Here is a 22,867-nt window from a genome sequence, read left to right as displayed (position 1 = left end):
CGACACGACGCTCGAGGTCGGACGGACACGCTCTTTCTCCAGTCATCTGTATGTTTCTCTTCTTTTTCTATTCAAATATATATATTTATTATTATTTTTTCTACAAACCAAAACTGCCCTGTCCACGTCTTCTTTCGTCCCACCGGGGTTTAGCCAGTGTGGTTTATAAAGAGACCAAAAGAATCTCTTTAAGTTAACAGGCTGCAAAAGTGCATCGCCTGCCTCAGTTTCAGGCTGTTTCTCATCATGTCGCGCGGGTGTGTGTGCGTGTGTGTGTGTGCGTGTGTGTGTGTGTGTGTGTGTGTGTGTGTGTGTGTGTGTGTGTGTGTGTGTGTGCGCGCGCGCGCGCGCGTGCCGGCAAGGGTAGATCCCGGGAGGTTAGTTGATCGAAAAGTAGATCTTCGGTCCAAAAAGTTTGGGCACCCCTGAGCTAGCGGATTTGACTGCACTTTGTATGTCTACACACATAGTGCCTTCAGTTGTCAACGACTGTTTTCCTACTACTGTATTGGGGGTTGAGGTTCATGTCAATACAAGAATCATATAGATTTTGAAATATGTCTGTCCAAGGATTGTACTGTAAACTTTCACTGACGATTTATTTTTGCGATTCTACATGAAATTCACTGGGATCAGAAGTGCATGTTTCTTGTAACACTCCTCGGGTTGCAAAGTTCACCACAGTCATTGTTTTCCATGGAACTAGTTTGGATTAGATTAGATTCAGTTTTGTCATTGCGCATGTCACAAGTTGAAAACAAAAGTGCCGATTGCAAAAGTGGAGCTTGCATCAGACAAGAACTTCATAAGCAGTATTTAAATAGCGTATAATATGTACAGAGTGAATGCAATGCTACAAAATGTCAACATGATTGTCTAGTTCTGCATATAAGCACTATGATTGAGTGAGAGTAAAATAGGATTGCTATGGAGTGACTCAAAACATGCATACCCAAATCATCTTTCCCCATTGAGATATATAGTAATACCAACAATCCGTTCCAGCCTTCGTAAAAGAACACATTTTTGTCGTTTTTCAATAAGGAAAATAGCACTCTAATATTTTATGTTAGAAAAACATACTTAAACAGAATATACATAATTGAACAAGTTGTGCACCATGAGTATTAATTAATTCCGCCTCATTTTGGGATGCAGAATTTAGCCACCGAGGAGCAGTAAAATATTGTCATGCAGAAGAGTTATCCTCCATCCATCCATTTTCCGAACCGCTTATCCTCACAAGGGTTGCGGGTGTGCTGGACCCAAAGCCAGCTGCCATTGGGTGGTGTACAGGGTACACCCTGAAATGGTTGCCAGCCACTGAAATATTGTGAAAATGACTTAGTAATGCCCATGAGTGTTGATGCACGGTTAAAGTGACTGATGTCATTGGGTGTACACTGCTTAGTGTAAGTTATTGAAAGGACCTTTATTTTATTGCTTCTTTGAAAATAGCAAACACATAAGGCTGAGCAGTATCAAGCTATTATCCAAACCGCTTTTGCTCACGAGGGTCGCGGGCGTGCCGGAGCCTATCCCACGGAATGTAAATCACTGACTGCAGGGTAGCTATCTGTACTTGTTTTACTGTGTACTTTTGTGTTGTCATATGTTGATGCGCTCCCTTCAGAGCACAACAACTGAGTGTTACATAACTTTTGTGTGTTGATGTCATATATCTGTGACATTTAACTACATTTGGCGATGTTTTCTGGCCCGATGTGAGCATAGTCCTGTTGGAGTTGAGCGCTAAATTTAGATTGTAATCGCGTGTGACGTATCGCCACGGTGCCTTTTCTTTTTGTTCTTTTATCCATTTTTCTGTTATAGTTCCACTCCAATGCATTGTTGTCAACGTGTCAAAGTTCATAAAGGAGCAAAGATGCTTATGAAAAGGAGTTTGGTGACTGTCTCATCCTAACGCTTGGAAGCACAACAGATTGAGAGGGCAGCTTCTAATAAAATTCTGGTGTTTTCCAAATGATATAGGACCCGTGTGTATGTGTGTGTGTGTGTGTGTGTGTGTGTGTGTGTGTGTGTGTGTGTGTAGGAGAAGATGATGTGCTATTTTGTTAGCAAGAGGCGGTCTTGCTAACAAAATAGCACATCATCTTCTCCTAAAATGTTTCACCAGATGGGCGAATAGAGAAAAGAGAAAGAAGGATCTTCGACTATTCTTCTTTGCACAATCTCTAAATAATCCAGTGACCTGGGTCCTCTCCTTTGCACTGTCCTCTTTAGCTCACTCCACAGTGTTTTTAATGGGGTTGAGGTCTGGAGGAGCTTGATTCCGTGTCTGGTGAACCAACCATTGCTACAATTTTCAGTATGAGAGTATGCTTCTGCAATAAAAAATTCATTTGAAGGCTTTTAACACATCTTAACCGGAGGTGCCGATAATTATGGAGGGGGGGGGCACTGTATTAGTCATGATTTACAGAGACTAAAGAATAAAGTCGTCGCACTGCTGACTGATTGCAATGGTACTCATTTCGTTAATCTTTGCTCTCGCTATTCTAGAGGAATGTGGTATGGCAACACCACTTGGACATATTTTATGATTTATTTTTAAATGTTAGGTGCAATTGATATTCATCAATCATCTCTGATATTTCCTGTATAGTTTGATATTTATAATAATTTTTTTTTTTTTATTGAAACAACAAGAAATGGACAATCTTCTGGAAGGTTGTGGACATGCACTTTCAGCCAGTAAAAGTCGCAAAGCAGATGGTTTCATTGTGCTCGTTCATACAAATTACAAAGTTGTCTTTGGACTTTCTTGTTCTTTCATCACGTTATTCTTCATCACAGTAAAAAAAAAAAAAAAAAAAAATGTTGCGCCAAGCTACCACATGATCATCTGCTGTTGCTAATGACAGCGTAACTTTATCTTTATACACGGTGGGGTGGATTAAAAATCGCAAATGTTTGAGACGCTATCGCATAATGTGCCAGCTGCTTGCGTTTTCGATGGACTTGCTCTTTGGCAGCGTGCTGAAAGAGTGGCCTCGCTTTTGTTTTTGGCATCGGTGTGACAAATACATGTTGTGCTCTCGGACAGAGAGCTCACGGTGCAGGCCGTTTTATTGGCAAAGTCGAAAAACGGAACAATCTCTTTAAATCTCGGCTTTGCAGTGAAATCCTTCAGCCAACTATTTTTTTTGTTGTTGTCAGAAACGGAATGTGTTGTTCTTTCTGAGCTTTAATTCTCCACATTCTTGGATGGCACTGAGTATTTCCCTCTGTTCTCTCCACAGATGACCACTGCTCAGAGTTTAGTGCGGATCAAATCCACCAGCAAAAAACAGGCGGGGTTCTAATCCAGAAAGGATTCTTCGTTTTTGTGCGAAGCGTCTGCTCACTGTGTGCGAGGAGGACCTGTGGGAATACAAGGATCAAGTCAAGGGCACGTTCACTGCCTCGCCGCATCCCCTTCCCACTTCCAAAGATGTCGGCGAGGATAGAAAGCTGAGCTCCGGAGTCTGGTCGAGCTTCATGAATTCCGAGGAAAGTTAAAACAAACACTGTTGCTTCGTGTTTGTTGCTGCAAGGGTAGGATAACCATGTGGACATTAGCGGCAGGCACGGGCAGCCTCGCGGTTGCCGCCCTCCTGTTGGCCCTCTGCGTCCAATCAGCAACAACCATGGACGACGATGTGATGCCGCGAATCACTTTCCCATACAGTGAGTACAAAAAAATGTTTTTTTAATCACCTGTCACATCTCACAGTTCAACTTGGTCCAAAATGTATCTTCCCAGTGCAGACATGTTGGGCTTCTTAAGGCAGCAAACTATCGTCTTCTCTTTCTCTTTCGAGGTTCATCATTTTAAAAACGATTATTTTTGTCAGTTTTTGCGGTATGCTTACTTACTGTAATGCTCTACCGCTTGTGGGAATGCACTTTTTAAGCCGTTTATTGAACTCCGGGAGAACAATAAAACACACATGCAGGATCTCCTGCCGGACACAGTTGACACCCAGACACTCGAGCAGAGCGGCCACTGCCACATACGAACCACCCCACCGGGCCCCACCTCTTCAAGGCATGTGCATCTATACAGACACGACAATACGTACAGTAACTTCTCGACATTTTATACATGCAATTAGTTTTGTGTTTGTGCCAGTTTCTGCAAGACGCAATTCATCAACAATCAACTGTTCAGTTAGGAGTTGCGGTTGTAGCTCAGGTTCCCCTAGCCCAATGTCATATTGGGCTTCTTGAGATAGTTCTATGCATTTGACAGAATTCCATCCATCCATTTTCTAGTCGGCTTCTCCTCACGAGGGTCGCAGGCGTGCCGGAGCCTATCCTAGCTGTCTTCGGGCAGTAGGCGGGGGACACCCTGAACTGGTTGCCAGCCTATAGCAGTCAACATCTCTAAACTGGAGAATCAAGACTATAAATGGTATTGTAGCTTTATGAGAATGCTCTGATGAGCGTGCGAGCGAGCAGTTCTCATCAAGGCTCGGCCATCTGCAGTGAATGTGGACTCGAGCCTTCATTTGCATGAGCGAATTGCCGTGATGAGGGGTCTCGGCATAAGTGCTTGCAGGCTTACGTGCACACATGCCCATTTAAAATGTGTGCAATCATAATTGTGCCCACACAGTCCTCAGTCATTATGCTTTGATGCAGCCGCTTGGGTACTCATGGAAACATTCAGCCCTATGATGCGACTTTATCGCAAACCAGGTTTTGCATTTTGGACTTTTTTTTTCTTCTTCTTTTTTTTTCTAAGACCCATTCATTCACCACTCAGAGTTTGGATTTTTAGAGGAGCGTTGTCACTCACATTCACACCTATGGACAATTTAGTGTCTAACATGCATGCTTTCGGAAGACGCGATTAACCAATGTCTATATAATTCCCAAAAATCAGTTAATAGACTACGGTATGTCTGTACTTGTCCAGTGCTAAACATATTTATTTGACCCAAGTGTCATCACACAGAATCCAGCATACGTAAGTATTTTAAAACTAATTTGGGCTACATCCTAGTTTGTCAACCATTGCAGTCATGTCATTTTTGTCCAACCGATACTGTACATTTAGGGCAGCTGTGGCATAAAGTTTCCGTTGTGGAGTGGTATCTTACTTTTGTACCTGGACATATGTAGTATTTCAAACAATTGCCTGAAGGAATTATCACCAACATTCATGCAAGATTGTGTCTTGTATAACTTTAGGTTGTTTTGTTTGTTTGTTTGTTTTTTTAATTATTGGTTGTATAACTTTAGGTTGTTTTGTTTGTTTTTTTAATTATTGGTTGTGCTGCTGATCCTTTTTGCCTTATGGGAACTCAAGTAGATGGAGTAAAAGATCTAACAGTGCAGACAATAGAAATGATCACTTGTCTCTTTGGATTGTCTCCGATCATGACATGGATTAAGGTGTCTAAGTCCTCTTTAGAAAGCGAGTGCTTTGGCTGGAAGTCACATGTCAGGCTTCATTCGGAAGCGCATCCTTTCTCTCACTTAAGCCTTGTAACGTCTTTACGATACACCTAAATAGATTACACTAAGTCATTTTGCCGAAACAATTTAAAACCGTGAATAACTGGTCTGTATCACACAATGTAAAATATGTCGTCTCCATAAAACCTTCGCAATGGTCACAACCGTATGCATGGAAAAAGAAAAGGGGTGGTGGGGGGGGATTTCTCTTCCTTAAAGTGAAGTTTTTCTTCGGATCGTGTATTTTACTTTATTTTTATTTTTTTGGTCCTTCTTCCATTCACTGCCATTCTCCATGCCTCTAGCCTAATGAGCAGGCTAATCTCTCATGTGTGCACAGTGGAGGGTTTTTGTGTGGCGGCTGCGGCGGGAGAGCTCGTCTGTTATTCATTAGGACCGCGCAAAGAATCATGGGAATAAAGTTGGGCACGTGGCGTGTTTTTCATTATCGCAAACGTCTCTCGAGCCAGAAGACGTTTATTTATTTCTTTGCTTGCATCAACAAGGAGTCGTTCAGAGTTTTGAACCTGAGAACATTTGATGTCGTCGTTTTTCATCAACGTGATGTGAAAAACCTCGCTTATGTTTGCATATTTTAGCGCCGGGATACTATTTCATGTGGACTTTTCACATTGTCTTTTCCCTGCTTCTCCACAAAGTGCCAGTTGACATAGACCGAAAAGGAAAAGTTTAACGTCCGTTTGTTATCATGGAAAACAAATACGCTAACGTTACTGACCTACGGAACTAAGTCTATTTGAGTGGCTGGGTATTTATGTAATAAAGGTGACATATGGAGAATGGACCTTTGAATTGCTTGTGTACAAATAGCTGGATCTCTGGAGTGCCTGCCCACATAGCCCACAAGAGAGTCTTTTGTTATGTATTTCTGAAAATGTGACTGTGAGCAAGCCAATCAGAATTTAGATTTCAAATTTTTAGATATTTCACATAATCACCAACCCCATGCCGAGTCTCTCTGCCCGTAATTGGGCAGCTCGGCTCCTCGATCCACCTTTGTCAAGTAACACAGGTTATTAAAGTCACAAAATATAGTAGAAAAAATTCTCTAAGTTGGCAACACTGGCAAAAAAAAAAAAACATTCAAGTGAGTTGTCTAGGTTATCTCACGTTAAATGTCTTGGTCTCCATCCATCCATTTTCTACCGCTTATCCGGGGTCGGGTTGCGGAGGCAGCAGTTTTAGCAGGGAAGCCCAGACTTCCCTCTCCCCAGCCACTTCTTTTAGCTCTTCCCGGCGGATCCCGAGGCGTTCCCAGGCCAGCTGGGCGACATAGTCTCTCCAGCGTGTCCTGGGTCGTCCGTGGGGCCTCCTACGGGTGGGACATGCCCGGACCACCTCACCATGGAGGCGTCCAGGAGGTATCCTAATCAGATGCCTGAGCCACCTCATCTGGCTCCTCTCGATGTGGAGGAGAAGCGGGTCGACTCTGAGGCCCTCCCGGATGGCCGAGCTTTTCACCTTATCTCGAAGGGAGAGCCCGGACACCCTGCGGAGAAAACTCATTTCGGCCGCGTGTATCCGGGATCTTATTCTTTCAGTCACGACCCATAGCTCGTGACCATAGGGTGAGGTTTGGAACGTAGATCGACCGGTAAACTGAGAGCTTCACCTTTTGGCTCAGCTCCTTCTTCACCACGACAGACCGATACAAAGTCCGCATCGCAACAGGCGCTGCACCAATCCTCCTGTCGATCTCTCGCTCCCTCCTGCCCTCACTCGTAAACAAGACCCCAAGGTACTTAAACTCCTCCACTTGGGCCAAGATCTCTTCCCCTACCTGGAGAGGGCTCTCCACCTTTTTCCGACTCAGGACCATTGTTTCTGAAACAATGTCTTGGTCTCGTTTTTTTATATCACTAAAACTTAGCAGCTGAAAAAGAATGTGTAGACGTTTTGATATCACCGCATATGAACTCTTGTGGTTGTCCACAACTATGCATTTATAGTTGTTATATTCTCCTCCAAGAGGAGACAGGACATGACACAGTTTGCCATGCTTTATTTACACATATGAGGCACATATTTGCTATGGCATTCTCACAGGACTACTACAGTATTCACATTTGCCTCTTTTCGGCATTTCAACTCTGTGTCCTCATTGTCCTGTTCCCCACATGTGTGCTATACATCGGCCGTAGATCAGCTCTCGTGCATGCTACTCCAACAACCTTGGCAGCATGCAGACGACGAAGAGAGGTTGCTCGTGTTTTGAGACACCCGGCCCAAATTCTGGCGTCCTTTTTAGACATGCTACAATGACCTCCTAAAACCTGGCGATGACAGGCCAACTGATCATGACAGCAAGCGCTCGTGTCTGACGCCACCAATGGCCGCAACAATAGGGACGTAATCGTGGCGCGTTAGCTGCAGTGCTTTGGCCTGTGCACAAAAAAAAAAAGAAGAAAAAAACGAAACCAGAATCGGTGAATTTGTGAGTTGCGAATCATGAATATAAAGGAACAATGTGTATCATATATAATATAGATACATATATTTCTTAAACAATAAATTTTTGATCTTTTCTTAACACTCACTCCAAACATGTCAACTTTAGAACCGAGGATCCGCCCACTGATCCTGAGAGAACCACAATTTCAGACCTCCCACTAGCCATGGTGACACTCTCAAACGCTCGCGTCCGACCCAACAATGCCCGTGACAATAGCGACGTAATTGCGGCATGGTTTTAATGGCCTCATCCACCCCCCCCTCCCGTTTTACACGCTCCAGAGGATGTGGAGAAAAGTTCCGTCCTGACACATTTCAGCAGCTTGATTGGCGCAGAATAGCAGGCGGTGAGAAGTGACCTTGTAGCTCTTAATTAAGGTGGACAGACAGGAATGCGAGGGTCATGACACTCATTTTTGGTGATGGCTGCATTCGTTTTTTTTGGGGGGGTGGGGTTGCGTTACAGAAGCGACGCATATTTGTGATTTATGAAGTCTGGGGAACATCTCTCAACAAGCCATTTTATTTTACGACGACTAGACAGATACAGTGTTTCTGTTTTGTGCACAGGGATGCTGCACTTAGCGCAATTAGCATTCAACATACACGTGTGTGTGTGTGTGTGTGTGTGTGTGTGTGTGTGTGTGTGTGTGTGTGTGTGTGTGTGTATATACATATATATATATATATATATATATTGTCAAGAATTTCCGCATTAGCATGAATCAAAAATGACAACTTCCCCCAGAATTTGCTGCATCAAAGTATATTACGCGACTTCACATGCTGTTAACATTAACGTTTGGACGGGCGAAGGCATTTCAAGGGTCCTACGTGACACAACGGTTTGGAACTATTCATTTTTTCCATCGAAGTAATTGCAGTTTCCTTGGCTTTTCACTCCCTTGAAATGAATTATGGGCTGTAATGCTTCTCAAAAATACAACTAATACTACGACCACCACTACTACTACTACTACTACAGACTTTTGCTTTTTCTTTGGCCCACTGTGTGCACGGATCCTTTTACAAGAGTGAAAATGACTTTTTTTTTTTTTGGTGGCTTTTTAAATCATTTACCCATTTCACGAGTGAAAAAATATAAATATATGATATTTCTTGAATAAAATACATAAAAAGTTATTGCAGAATGTCATACTGTTTTATGCTTTTTCTTTGGCTCATAAATTATGGTAGTATTTCTTAAAGTCAATTAATTAAAAGATAATAATTTTTAAAATGTGGGCTTTCTTTGGCTTTTTTGCATGTCATTTTAGAAGAATTAAAAGGTGTTACTTAAATTACAATAATTAATAGCAAAAGCTATTTCTGTTAAAGTATCAGACACATTTTTTCTTTTTCTTGGTTTTTTAGGTGTTCCTTTCCCCATTCACAAGGGTGATGATAAGCCTAATTGATAAGTGCTAAATAATAATCATATTTGAATTCATCTAAAAAAAAAAAAAAAGAAAAAAAGAGTTCATCACCAGATATCGTATTCATCCCCCCAAAAATGTAGGGTTTGTTTTTAACGTCTTGTGCTTGCCTATGGAAAGCTGTTTGGATTTTTTTTTTCCCCCCTATATCCTTGATATCCATCTTAAGGTCCATGTACGAGGAATTTTGAGATTACAGTCGATCAGCAGTTTGGCATAAAATACAAAATATTGATCGATTTCGACCCACTCGATCAGATCTGTGTAAAGTCAAAGTACAAGTAAGACAGTCGTTTGACTTGTGCACTGAATTGTCGTACTTGTGAGGACAAACGACGTATTGGTACATGAACCTAAAGATGGATGTCTTGCATCGTGAATAAATGCATGCTCAACAAATGTCCAGACATACATGGCGATTACATACGCTAAAACGCTACTCAAAACCTTACCTGCACTTGAACATTTCATAAATCCATTAAAAAGAGTCGCACAATAAAAATTTCTTTGTATAGATGTTTTTTTTTTTTTTTGTTTTTTTTTTTTTATTTTAAACCACCTGAGTGAAATTAGCATTCTGCCATCCTGGTTGTCATCAGAAAGAACTCAGCCTGCAGCTGCATTGGCCCTATCGACATAGCGGTGTGTGTGTGTGTGTGTGTGTGTGTGTGTGTGTGTGTGTAGTATGGCGACAGGAAGTGAGTGGTGGCGGCGGTGTGGCTCGGTCAGCGTTAAAAGCTTCCAGCTGTTTTAGGAGCGCGTGCGCAAAACCATCAGCATGCGACGCTCAGAACAGCCCTGACCGCCCGCCCGCTTGCTCGGCTCACTTTGCGGTGCGTGTGCAACCAGAGCGGCAGACTACTGCACAACTCATCATTACAATACACACACACACACACACACACACACACACACACACACATAGTGGGTCTGTATGCTGCGTTGGCACTTAGGCCGTAATCACATGGCTGCTTCCAGGGAGTGCACTTAGCAAGCCATCTGCAGGAATGTGCAACTCACTTAGATGGCGAATGTTAAAATACATACACAGCCACAGATGTGTGGTCAAAAGTATTGGGACGGATAGCAAGTGTATTTACAGGGAGTGACAATGGAAGTTCTTCCCTATGCAGCGATGACAACATCCACTCTCCCGAGCAGACATTTTCAATGTGTGTCTTCTATTAAATAAACATAAAAAAATGACAAAAGGTGACGCATTCTATCATGCCCTCTCGAACTGAGCCATATAACCAAATTGAGGCGTTACATTTTACAATGAACCATACCGTGGAGACTCTTTGTAATGTCCACTAACAACCCAGACTAATGTCAGCTCCTCCCTAGCTATCACAGCTTTTCTCTCAGGCAAGTATCACTTCAACATACAGTGGTACCTCAACTTAAGAACGTCTTTTCATAAGAAATTTTCAAGTGACGAAACGTCTCAACAGGAAAATATTGGCTCTTTTTACGACAGAAATTACGATTCAGAATTAAGGTGCCCAGTAAACGTTTGCTTAGTTATTAGCCCTTTTTTTTAATAGATTTTTTTTTTAATTTTTACGTTTTTCTACTGGGCGCTTTAAAAGTCAACTGCATTCTTTGCTGCCAGTGGAAGTAATTCAATCATCACCTCATTGAGTTGCTGGGCTTTGGTAGCCATGACAACCCCTTGGATATGCCTCCTATTTCGCATCTGTCCGTCAACAGCGTCCTTCGCACCAATCAGCACCTCCTTTTCTCTGACATTCTTTCACACAATATGGCATCCGGTGGCTTTCCTTGCATATATACAAGTTTTGGGGCTTCACCTCCCGACGCCTCGATGTCAGGCCAGCGCGACACGTCTCTTTTTTTTTTTTTCTTGTGTTGCGACTGAGGGGATTACATGTTCCATGTCGGGATAAGTCGCTCGCATGCCACAATGGTGAACAGATTCCACCTGGGGTAAACCCACGAGCAGCGTGCCAGCAAATTGACACCTGAGCGACACCAATGACAGAGCTGCTGAGCATGACGTGAGTCTTGCTATGCTGTCATCCTTGTGCGTTGATTCTGCAGAAGGGTTAAGTTCCTCCGTTTTAGCCTCATCAATTGCCCGCCATTCTATTCTACTTGTCATGGCGCGACACCTATGTTGCTTCATCAACATGCGGCGAGCATTAGGCCCCGCCAGGCCGTGCTTGTTATCTATGTGGTGCAGCTGTCTCTCACTGTGATGTGCACACACAACGTATAATGAACACAATTCCGCAAAAGCCACACTAAACATCACATTGGAACTGTGCATCAATCTCAGGTAGGGATAAGGCACTGGGGGTATCGACATAAAGTACACGCATATAGATTTACTTCATTGTGGATGCATGGATTATAATTAGAGACAGAATGGACACGTTTGGTAGACTTTAGGTAATAAAACATGTTTGGGGTAACTTTGTTCACCTTATTAGGGTTTGCTGACAATGTCTTTATAGATCGGTAAAGCATTCACCAAGCCCGTTAATATGAGGTATGACTTGATGCAAGTAACAAAACGTGCATTTTGGTCATTTTGTCACTGTATTAGGGTCTATCTGGAAGCTAATATCGTTTGAAAGCTGTCATCGATATCTTGAATATGCGGTATGACTTGGTGTGGTTTACCGCAGATTGATTTGAGACTTTATTAGTGTCCCTAATGGTGACTTTTAAAAGCCAATAAAACTTGCTTTTTGATAAATTTGTCATTTCTTGACTATTTAAATAGCACATCTGGAAAGAGCTTCCTCAGCAACGGCTTTTCTACAAGGAAAGACTTGATGTGGTTTGTTGCAAAATAATTTGTGACTTAATGATGACTTTTGAATATCCATCCATCCATCCATTTTCTGATCCGCTTTATCCTCACAAGGGTCGCGGGGGGTGCTGGAGCCTATCCCAGCTGTCTTCGGGCAGTCGGCGGGGGACACCCTGAACCGGTTGCCAGCCAATCGCAGGGCACACAGAGACGAACAACCATCTGCGCTCACACTCACACCTAGGGACAATTTGGAATGTTCAATCACCCTGCCATGAATGTTTTTTGAATGTGGGAGGAAACGGGCGTACCCGGAGAAAACCCACGCAGGCACGGGGAGAGCGTGCAAACTCCGAACCCACGCAGGCACGGGGAGAACGTGCAAACTCCGCACAGGAAGCCCGGAGCCAGGATCAAACCCGCGACCTCCGCACTGTGAGGTCGACACGATAACACCGGATGACCGAACCGCCCTTTATGACGTAATACGAAACATATTTCTTTGATAATGTCGTCATCATGTTAGGCTTTAGTGACAATCTACTAATCTAGAAAGCTGTCATCGAGCCCTTCATTATGACGTACGAGTTGATGTGATTTGTTAAAAATGAATATTGACATTTGGCGCTCCTCTCGAAGGTCAGAAGCAATCTTCTATCGGTTGAATGACCGAATGATAAAAATTCAGATCGATATGTTTTCTTTGCTTTTTTTCAAAGCCTCGATCGTCCATCAAAGCTAAGCGACGTCATATTTGTAAGGGAAAGAAATGGCACAGGACTTTATGAGACCGTGCAGGTGTATCTAATCCAGTGTCCAAAGTTGCAGATCACTGCCTCGTGCTGCTTTAGCCAATGTGAGCCATATTTACAATCAGCCCTCGTCGGAACGATTAGCAGTCCCACCCTTGGCGCTACTCACCGACACAGAACATCTGGAATGCAATGCGCAGATTCATGTGCGTGCCTGTGCGACTGTTCTTTGTATGCAAACTGGCGGCGGCGGATGATTTCTGTTCGCCGGAGCTAAGCTATGATTCGATCTAAGAGGCCCACACCTACTGAAAAATGCATTAAATTCTGCAAAAAAATGTGGTGTTCGTACAGATTTTGTTTTCGGCTTTACGTCTAACATCTGCTTCACTTTATGGTTTGCCGTGCTTTTTTTTTTTTTTTTTTTTTTTTGGCGGATGGCGTCATTAGTAAGGCTTGCATTAAAAATGCATTGTTTGGATTGTCACTCGTACAAAGTTGATGGGTAAGGCAGGATTTATCCCGGGAGCAATATTGAACACTATTTGACACAAGATAATAGATGTGTGTATGAATAGTTATGCCTGTTGCTATTCAAGATGATATAATTTACATATTTACTGCAGTCACATTTGGAGGGTCGCCATTCCATTACGGGAGTTGAAATGAGACTGTGTATCTCATTGTCTTGCGGACAGGCTTTGGAAGTGAGAATGGGAAGTGACATTTTACACACACACACACACACACACACACACACACACACACACACACACACACACACACACACACACACACACACACACACATAGTGGGTCTGTATGCTGCGTTGGCACTTAGGCCGTAATCACATGGCTGCTTCCAGGGAGTGCACTTAGCAAGCCATCTGCAGGAATGTGCAACTCACTTAGATGGCGAATGTTAAAATACATACACAGCCACAGATGTGTGGTCAAAAGTATTGGGACGGATAGCAAGTGTATTTACAGGGAGTGACAATGGAAGTTCTTCCCTATGCAGCGATGACAACATCCACTCTCCCGAGCAGACATTTTCAATGTGTGTCTTCTATTAAATAAACATAAAAAAATGACAAAAGGTGACGCATTCTATCATGCCCTCTCGAACTGAGCCATATAACCAAATTGAGGCGTTACATTTTACAATGAACCATACCGTGGAGACTCTTTGTAATGTCCACTAACAACCCAGACTAATGTCAGCTCCTCCCTAGCTATCACAGCTTTTCTCTCAGGCAAGTATCACTTCAACATACAGTGGTACCTCAACTTAAGAACGTCTTTTCATAAGAAATTTTCAAGTGACGAAACGTCTCAACAGGAAAATATTGGCTCTTGTTACGACAGAAATTACGATTGAGAATTAAGGTGCCCAGTAAACATTTGCTTAGTTATTAGCCCTTTTTTTTAATTTATTTTTTTTTAATTTTTACGTTTTTCTACTGGGCGCTTTAAAAGTCAACTGCATTCTTTGCTGCCAGTGGAAGTAATTCAATCATCACCTCATTGAGTTGCTGGGCTTTGGTAGCCATGACAACCCCTTGGATATGCCTCCTATTTCGCATCTGTCCGTCAACAGCGTCCTTCGCACCAATCAGCACCTCCTTTTCTCTGACATTCTTTCACACAATATGGCATCCGGTGGCTTTCCTTGCATATATACAAGTTTTGGGGCTTCACCTCCCGACGCCTCGATGTCAGGCCAGCGCGACACGTCTCTTTTTTTTTTTTCTTGTGTTGCGACTGAGGGGATTACATGTTCCATGTCGGGATAAGTCGCTCGCATGCCACAATGGTGAACAGATTCCACCTGGGGTAAACCCACGAGCAGCGTGCCAGCAAATTGACACCTGAGCGACACCAATGACAGAGCTGCTGAGCATGACGTGAGTCTTGCTATGCTGTCATCCTTGTGCGTTGATTCTGCAGAAGGGTTAAGTTCCTCCGTTTTAGCCTCATCAATTGCCCGCCATTCTATTCTACTTGTCATGGCGCGACACCTATGTTGCTTCATCAACATGCGGCGAGCATTAGGCCCCGCCAGGCCGTGCTTGTTATCTATGTGGTGCAGCTGTCTCTCACTGTGATGTGCACACACAACGTATAATGAACACAATTCCGCAAAAGCCACACTAAACATCACATTGGAACTGTGCATCAATCTCAGGTAGGGATAAGGCACTGGGGGTATCGACATAAAGTACACGCATATAGATTTACTTCATTGTGGATGCATGGATTATAATTAGAGACAGAATGGACACGTTTGGTAGACTTTAGGTAATAAAACATGTTTGGGGTAACTTTGTTCACCTTATTAGGGTTTGCTGACAATGTCTTTATAGATCGGTAAAGCATTCACCAAGCCCGTTAATATGAGGTATGACTTGATGCAAGTAACAAAACGTGCATTTTGGTCATTTTGTCACTGTATTAGGGTCTATCTGGAAGCTAATATCGTTTGAAAGCTGTCATCGATATCTTGAATATGCGGTATGACTTGGTGTGGTTTACCGCAGATTGATTTGAGACTTTATTAGTGTCCCTAATGGTGACTTTTAAAAGCCAATAAAACTTGCTTTTTGATAAATTTGTCATTTCTTGACTATTTAAATAGCACATCTGGAAAGAGCTTCCTCAGCAACGGCTTTTCTACAAGGAAAGACTTGATGTGGTTTGTTGCAAAATAATTTGTGACTTAATGATGACTTTTGAATATCCATCCATCCATCCATTTTCTGATCCGCTTTATCCTCACAAGGGTCGCGGGGGGTGCTGGAGCCTATCCCAGCTGTCTTCGGGCAGTCGGCGGGGGACACCCTGAACCGGTTGCCAGCCAATCGCAGGGCACACAGAGACGAACAACCATCTGCGCTCACACTCACACCTAGGGACAATTTGGAATGTTCAATCACCCTGCCATGAATGTTTTTTGAATGTGGGAGGAAACGGGCGTACCCGGAGAAAACCCACGCAGGCACGGGGAGAGCGTGCAAACTCCGCACAGGAAGGCCGGAGCTGGGATCGAACCCGCGACCTCCGCACTGTGAGGTCGACACGATAACACCGGATGACCGAACCGCCCTTTATGACGTAATACGAAACATATTTCTTTGATAATGTCGTCATCATGTTAGGCTTTAGTGACAATCTACTAAATCTAAAAAGCTGTCATGGAGCCCTTCATTATGACGTACGACTTGATGTGATTTGTTAAAAATGAATATTGAAATTTGGCGCTCCTCTCGAAGGTCAGAAGCAATCTTCTATCGGTTGAATGACCGAATGATAAAAATTCAGATCGATATGTTTTCTTTGCTTTTTTTCGAAGCCTCGATCATCCATCAAAGCTAAGCGACATCATATTTGTAAGGGAAAGAAATGGCACAGGACGCTATGAGACCGTGCAGGTGTACCTAATCCAGTGTCCAAAGCTGCAGATCACTGCCTCGTGCTGCTTTAGCCAATGTGAGCCATATTTACAATCAGCCCTCGTCGGAACGATTAGCAGTCCCACCCTTGGCGCTACTCACCGATACAGAACATCTGGAATGCAATGCGCAGATTCATTTGCGTGCCTGTGCGACTGCTCTTTGTATGCAAACTGGCGGCGGTGGATGATTTCTGTTCGCCGGAGCTAAGCTATGATTCGATCTAAGAGGCCCACACCTACTGAAAAATGCATTCAATTCTGCAAAAATGTGGCGTTTGTACAGATTTTGTTTTCGGCTTTACGTCTAACATCTGCTTCACTTTCTGGTTTGCCGTGCTTTTTTTTTTTTTTTTTTTGCGGATGGCGTCATGAGTAAGGCTTGCATTAAAAATGCATTGTTTGGATTGTTATGCGTGCAAAGTTGATGGGTAACGCAGGATTTATTCCGGGAGCAAAATTGAACACTATTTGACGCAAGATGATAGATATGTGTGTATGAATAGTTATGCCTGTTGCTATTCAAGATGATATAATTTACATATTTACTGCAGTCACATTTGGAGGGTCGCCATTCCATTACGGGAGTTGAAATGAGACTGTGTATCTCATTGTCTTGCGGACATTTTGCACATGCTCACTGTGGAGCAGCTGCGCTTTTTACATGCCGAGTTAGACGACTTGCTACTCGCGTTCTTTATTTATTGATGGCGGGTTTTCCTGAATGAAGAAGCCGCTGGAATTGAATTTCACTCGATTTACTGCGAACTTCCACACTATGGACAAAAGTCTTGGGACAGTACACAAAGCAAGCAAAAAGCAAACTTGGATGCCGCTCTAAAAATAATGTCAGACTTTCTTACAAATAATCATCTGGCTGAATGGACGAAACTTCCCACAGACACCCTACAAGAGCTTCTCGGAAGAGCAAAGGACGGGTCAATGTTTTTTTCCCCCCCTCCATCTCACTTTGTGCAGCTGTGATGGCCGACCGAGACTGGGTCCACACTCAGCATTGTCCCTTGGCAACGTGTGGCTAATTGTACACATTAGAACCTGCAGTATTGATGATGAGTGTGGCAATGAGCAGAGGTGAAGAGCTGAGTTTGGCAGGCAGCTGATGAAACAAGAGGCAGATGGATGGATCATGGATATGTGCAGTCTTGTTGGGGAGGTTGGCTCTCTCTCTCTCTCTCTCTCTCTCTCTCTCTCTCTCTCGCTCGCTCGCTCTCTCCAACCACAAATAACCTCTTCAAGACATAGTTTAGGTTTGCGCTGGTCAGCCTCAAGAAGTGACATGTTTTTTTTTTTTTTTTGTTTTTGTTTTTTTTTTGCGTGACCTCTTAATGTTACCCCGACTACCGTCTGAAACGATGGCCATTCCTCACAAACTGCTACTTTCAGGAGTTTGCCCTCCTCTGGTTTTATGCGATTGTCTCTCGCAGTGATGTGTGTCAGGGTGTTAATGTGTGACTGGGAAGGTGGGTTTTTTTTCAGTGAATGACCAGAAGAACCCAGGGGACACAGGCTTGCTGTGAGGAAAGGTGGCGATTAAAGTGATTTATTATTTTTAAGTGCTTATATTTTACTGTGATAAATTGTATTTATTTTTGTTGGATTGGGATTTATACCTTCTTTCCAGATTAGGTTTCAATAATTTTTCCAATTTTAAGTTCTTAAATTTTCTTTTCATAGATTCTTTATCTCGTTTGGACAGTGCTTAACATTTTTTATTGTATTTTTCTTTTTTTTTTTAACTCTCAATTATTTTCTTAACTCATTAAATATGTTGTCTTTAATTTAAATGAAAGTTTGAAACAAACTATTTAGTGTTCTCAATGACCCGCTCATGACAACAGGAAAGCATAAAATCTTTTTTTTTTTTTTTAAATAATATACATTGCATCCACGCCTATTGACTTTAACGACAGACTTTTTCTCTACATTGACTCCAGATGTTGCAGGATATTCAACAAAGTGAGGGCTTTTCCTGTGGAAAAGTCCTTGAAATGTGATGTTTTAGACAAGATGAGTCCTGTGCAGCTGGCTCTCTCTCTCCTATGCAGGAAGACCTGATTTTCATGCCAAAGTGCTTTGAGTGTGAGTTGAAGTGCAGCAAATATTCGTGTTTACGAGCTGTTTATCTTATTTGGACAAGCAGCATTTGGGCTTTCGGCCTCACGGTCAATTTCAACTATGTTTACAACGAGAAGCAATCGGGAAACCTTGACCCAAAAAAAAAAAAAACATCCATAAAGCAAACCGCTTGTCCTACGGTGGAAAAAGCTTTCTCAAAGATAGAATCAAGTACGATTGAAACATCTCAGCGAGTGCTCCAAGTTAAGTACTTAAATTGGTCTGTGTGCCCCTTTTGTACAGAGTAGTAATTTAGTTGTGGAAAGAAGTCGATTGATCTTGGTGCCATATCCATGACGCTTGATGTCGTTTGTGTCATTTTGTGGGTTTTTTTTAAATTATTATTTTACCACAGTTCTCTGTAACCTTTATAAACAAGTTTTATAGGCTCATTCAAGGTCTTTGCCGTAGATGTTAAAGTATGTTGGGTCAGCAGGGAATCAGCATGTTGCTTCTCGCTCACTACCACTCACATTTCTGTTTTTGTTCCCCCATCACCCCCCTCCCCCACACCCGAGTCGATCTTTTTCAAACTGTCAGATATTGTCTTTGTTGGGGCAGGAACCTCATTGACTTTGAATGGCATCAGAGCCAAAATTCTCCATGTTCACCCGATTTCACCTCTCAACCGCTGACAATTGGTAGTTTGTCAACCAAAATGTTCTTTTTGCCAAAGCAAGAGACCCAATGAATGTCATCAATCCAAAGCGATGAAAGTAGTTGGCATCAAAAGTCTTTATTAGTCCATATTTTTTTCTTTTCTGCCTGCCAAGTATGTGGTGGAGTGTATCAGCATGCTTATCACAGAGGAAGGTGTGAGCAAACGGCATATTAATGCCACAATTCCAAGCTCAAATTCCACATTGCTGGCTGATGTAGGTTGCACTAGCTGCCATGAGTTGGCTTCAGATGGTTCGAAACAAAGCTTGGCAAATGTTTTTCCGCCGGAGGAGTTTTTGAGCGTTAGCCTCATTGGGCTGTCTGACTGTAGCAATGACATGCAGTCCAACAATTATTTTTGCAAGGCAGCAAACACAGCCACAGGCCCCGAATAATGTTGTCAGGATTATAAATGTTAAAGGACATTTTTTTTCCTTCCGAATTAAAAATGTTCCAAGATATACTAACCTTTTCGGCACCATTTTTTTAAATAGTCAGTTCTCATATCACTATTTCAAAAGGATGTAGCTTGAAAATGGTAAAGATAGTATAAATGTTGCTATTTTGTCACTTAAAGGGTTAATATCTTGTCAAACTATCTGAACGCTGGCAATTTCTTGGCTTGCTGAAATCATCAGTCTTTTAGGGGCTGTCTATTGCAAGTTAGCCAAACCATATCTCGCCCCATCGCCAGTCCAATATTTAGTCCAACTTTCGCTACCATAACGACTGAAGGCAGATCCAGAGCTTTAAGACCACCGAGGCTTCGCAGGCTGCCTCTTGTCATCTCCCCATCAAGTGTATGCATGACAGTGGGTTGGATCTTGTGCGTTCCACATGGAGGAATTCATCTCGCCGTGTCTTTTTGGCCCCTCTCCTCTTCTGTGTCTGGGCTTGCTTTCATATTGCCAGCAAGTATGTACTTCTGCTCCTTGATTGTTTCTACGTGTAGAACCAAATTCAAGAATTTAAAAAAGAAAAAAAAAAAAAACAGCATGCATCAGGACAATATTTTTTTTCAGAGCACCGCTGCCACCTACTGTAGTGGATGTGAAATGACACTTTATTCAACTGAAGGAGAAAAAAAAATCACGGGGGTCACCCGCGCCCAAATATGTCAGAAGGACCGGTCTAACTGACAAATCTTTGGTTACCTTTTGGCATTCACATAATAGCAGGGGCCCAAACCTTGGGGAATGCATTTGTTTTTGCATGACAGTATGGCTGCGTGATCGTGTTTCAGACAGTATAAGCCAGCTGCCCATCACTTGAAGAGACTCGGGGTATTCCTTCCACCCTAGCTGATCATGTAATGGGTGAAGACAACTTCTGTTATGTAACAGTGGAAGTGCAAAACTGCTCATTGACAGACACGCTTTCAGAAACAGGACTATAATTTTAAGTTTTTATTTTTTAATTTCACAGTTCCTGGTAGGTCGGGCATATATTCTAAAGACCATAATAGTTGTACATACGAGCCAATTTTTCACAATATGTGCCCTTGATCACACCCATAAATGATCCGTCGTTGAACTGACCGCCTGAGTGATTTTCACATTATCGAGCTGAACCTGAGCTTCTTCGTAATACAGTATTTTTAATAACAACGGCGTTCGCATTCGTCTCCCGCAGATGCGAAGGAGAGATCGGCCAAGAGGTTCTCTGCCGAGGGCGTCTTCAATTACACATCGCTGCTGCTTAGCCAGGAGGACGACATGCTGTACGTGGGGGCCCGGGAGGCGCTGTTTGCCCTCAGCCTCTCCGACATCAGCAGGATTAAGCTGCAGAAAAATGTGAGTGTGTCACTGTGTCAGACACTCGCGCACATGCAACATATTGCTGTCGAAGTCAAATAATTCACCCCCCTGCCCACCACAGAAAATCATGCAAATAGAATTCAATTTTTTTAAATCTACATTTTGTATATAACATGAATGATATTTTTGGCATATACTTTTGTATGGATAGTTTTCCATTTTTCCGAATTTTTATTCCGTACTGTCGCAGAATTCTCAACATCAGGTGGGTGTGGCAGTTTGACTGAGATGCTATTCTCTTGAACAGCAACATATAAAAGTTCACCGTATGAATTTTTCAAAGCACATGTTCCTGTTTTTTTTTTTTTTTTTTTTTTTTTTTTTTAATGATTTATTCTGACGTTTCTTGGCCTTCAGCTAACTTGGGCTACGCCGCTTGGAAAGAGAGAAGAGTGCAGCTTCAAAGGGAAGAACCTCAAGGTGAGATGCGCCGGTTCTACCATATTTCAGCTCGAAATCAGCTGCCGTAACCCTGAACCGGATAATTTTTGGAGAAAGTATGTCGGTGGATGTGTAGGAAATTGACCCTCGGCAACATAGTGATTCACATGTGACTGTTGTTAAGATTGGCAACAAATGGACCACTGATAGTGTAGTAGTTCTCATAGCTGAATGCAGAATGTCAGTCAGTCTCGGGTTCTGACCACCTGATGCCCTCATTCAGCTCGTTTAACTCTGAACATGATAAGCAGTATCAAACTGGTTGAGTTCGTAATCGGCCAGTAGTTGGATCAGAGGTAGCGTGGTGGTTCAAATTGGGGCCGACAATATTGGATCGATATTGCCAAAAAAATAAAATAAAAAATTGGGCAATTCATTTCTGATTCTTTTTTCCCTTTTGTTTTGAAACACATGAATACATTTCAACATAAAACAAAGATAATAATGACATTCAAACAACCACACTCACCTCATTCCCCCCCAAAGTATTGTAAAACATTCAAACTTTCTGCCTGTTATTAATATATTTGTTGATGCAAGTGTTAACGGAGCACCCAAATTGTCTTTTTTTTTCTAAATTGATCAGGCCCTCAATCGATTAGTGGAGTTTTACTCTTCCAAAAATCATCAACTTGGCATTGGCCTAAAAAATACATATCAGTTGGGCCCTAATTCGCAAAGTTGACTGCTGTGCAGATTGGCAGTAAGTCCAGGGTGTCAACTTTCTTCTCGTCCACCGTTCACATCGAAGGTAAAATACATTGCTGTACATGCATTTTGAGCGTGTTGCCACATGCTTACTTCTACACTTTTAAGACAGCCTTTTGGTGTCACCTTCAACTACTCTGTTTTCAAAATCTTCCACAATCATCAGGTGTGCATTTGGAAATTCCTCTTTTTTTCCCCCCCATGTGTGTATGTGCTCCCTTGTTGTCATACCAGCTGTTGCATCCCCAGGCGACATGGCCTGCTACTCTACGTGCACTGCGCACGTCTGCTGTCGTTCTAACTCCAGCCAGCCTGCAGCAGCTTTTCTCCCATTAGAATACTTTATTATCATTATTATTATTATTATTATTATTATTATTTTAATCCCCGGTACATTTTATTGTGAGCTTTAGTGTATCATTTCAGATTTTTTTGTGTGTATGTGCAGAAGAGCTTTCAGGCTAGAAAAACACCCTTTATGTTTTTTTCCCTCCCACCCTTTCTCAACTAGACTGATTGCTTCAATTACATCAAGATTCTGCTGCGTCTCAACAGCACGCACCTGTACGTGTGCGGCACCTACGCTTTCAGTCCAGTTTGCAGCTACATAGTAAGTCTTCAAGCATGTGTTTCACAACCAACCTTAGAATTACAGAATTTCCCCAAGTAGAACATGATACTGTTGACTTTCAAGTTGTTCATGTGTCAAAGTCAAATTTCGCACAGGAAATAATGTCAAGTGAGTGA

At 42.5% G+C, this 22,867-nt stretch overlaps 1 protein-coding gene and 1 long non-coding RNA gene across 3 annotated transcripts in view; both read left to right on the top strand.

Moving 5' to 3' along the window:
- The window catches only part of LOC109513931 (semaphorin-4B-like), a 62,976-nt gene that overhangs the window by 24,472 nt on the left and 15,637 nt on the right, over positions 1–22,867 (top strand). For both annotated transcript variants that reach the window (XM_019866666.1, XM_019866668.1), the window contains 4 exons: positions 3,264–3,690; positions 20,787–20,947; positions 21,329–21,391; positions 22,632–22,730. In XM_019866666.1, coding sequence (XP_019722225.1) covers positions 3,570–3,690; positions 20,787–20,947; positions 21,329–21,391; positions 22,632–22,730 — 444 coding nt within the window. In that variant the 5' untranslated portion in view covers positions 3,264–3,569. The remainder of the gene's footprint in view (positions 1–3,263; positions 3,691–20,786; positions 20,948–21,328; positions 21,392–22,631; positions 22,731–22,867) is intronic.
- On the top strand, positions 7,212–7,888 carry LOC109513933 (uncharacterized). Its single transcript, XR_002167898.1, has 2 exons — positions 7,212–7,638; positions 7,774–7,888. It is a non-coding gene; the product is annotated as an uncharacterized LOC109513933 (long non-coding RNA).

This window comes from Hippocampus comes, unplaced genomic scaffold (assembly GCF_001891065.2).
Source record: "Hippocampus comes isolate QL1 unplaced genomic scaffold, H_comes_QL1_v1.1 scaffold82, whole genome shotgun sequence".
Taxonomy (NCBI): Eukaryota; Metazoa; Chordata; class Actinopteri; order Syngnathiformes; family Syngnathidae; genus Hippocampus; species Hippocampus comes.
The sequence above is the reverse complement of the archived record's forward strand: the minus strand, read 5'-3'. Positions and strand labels throughout refer to the sequence as shown.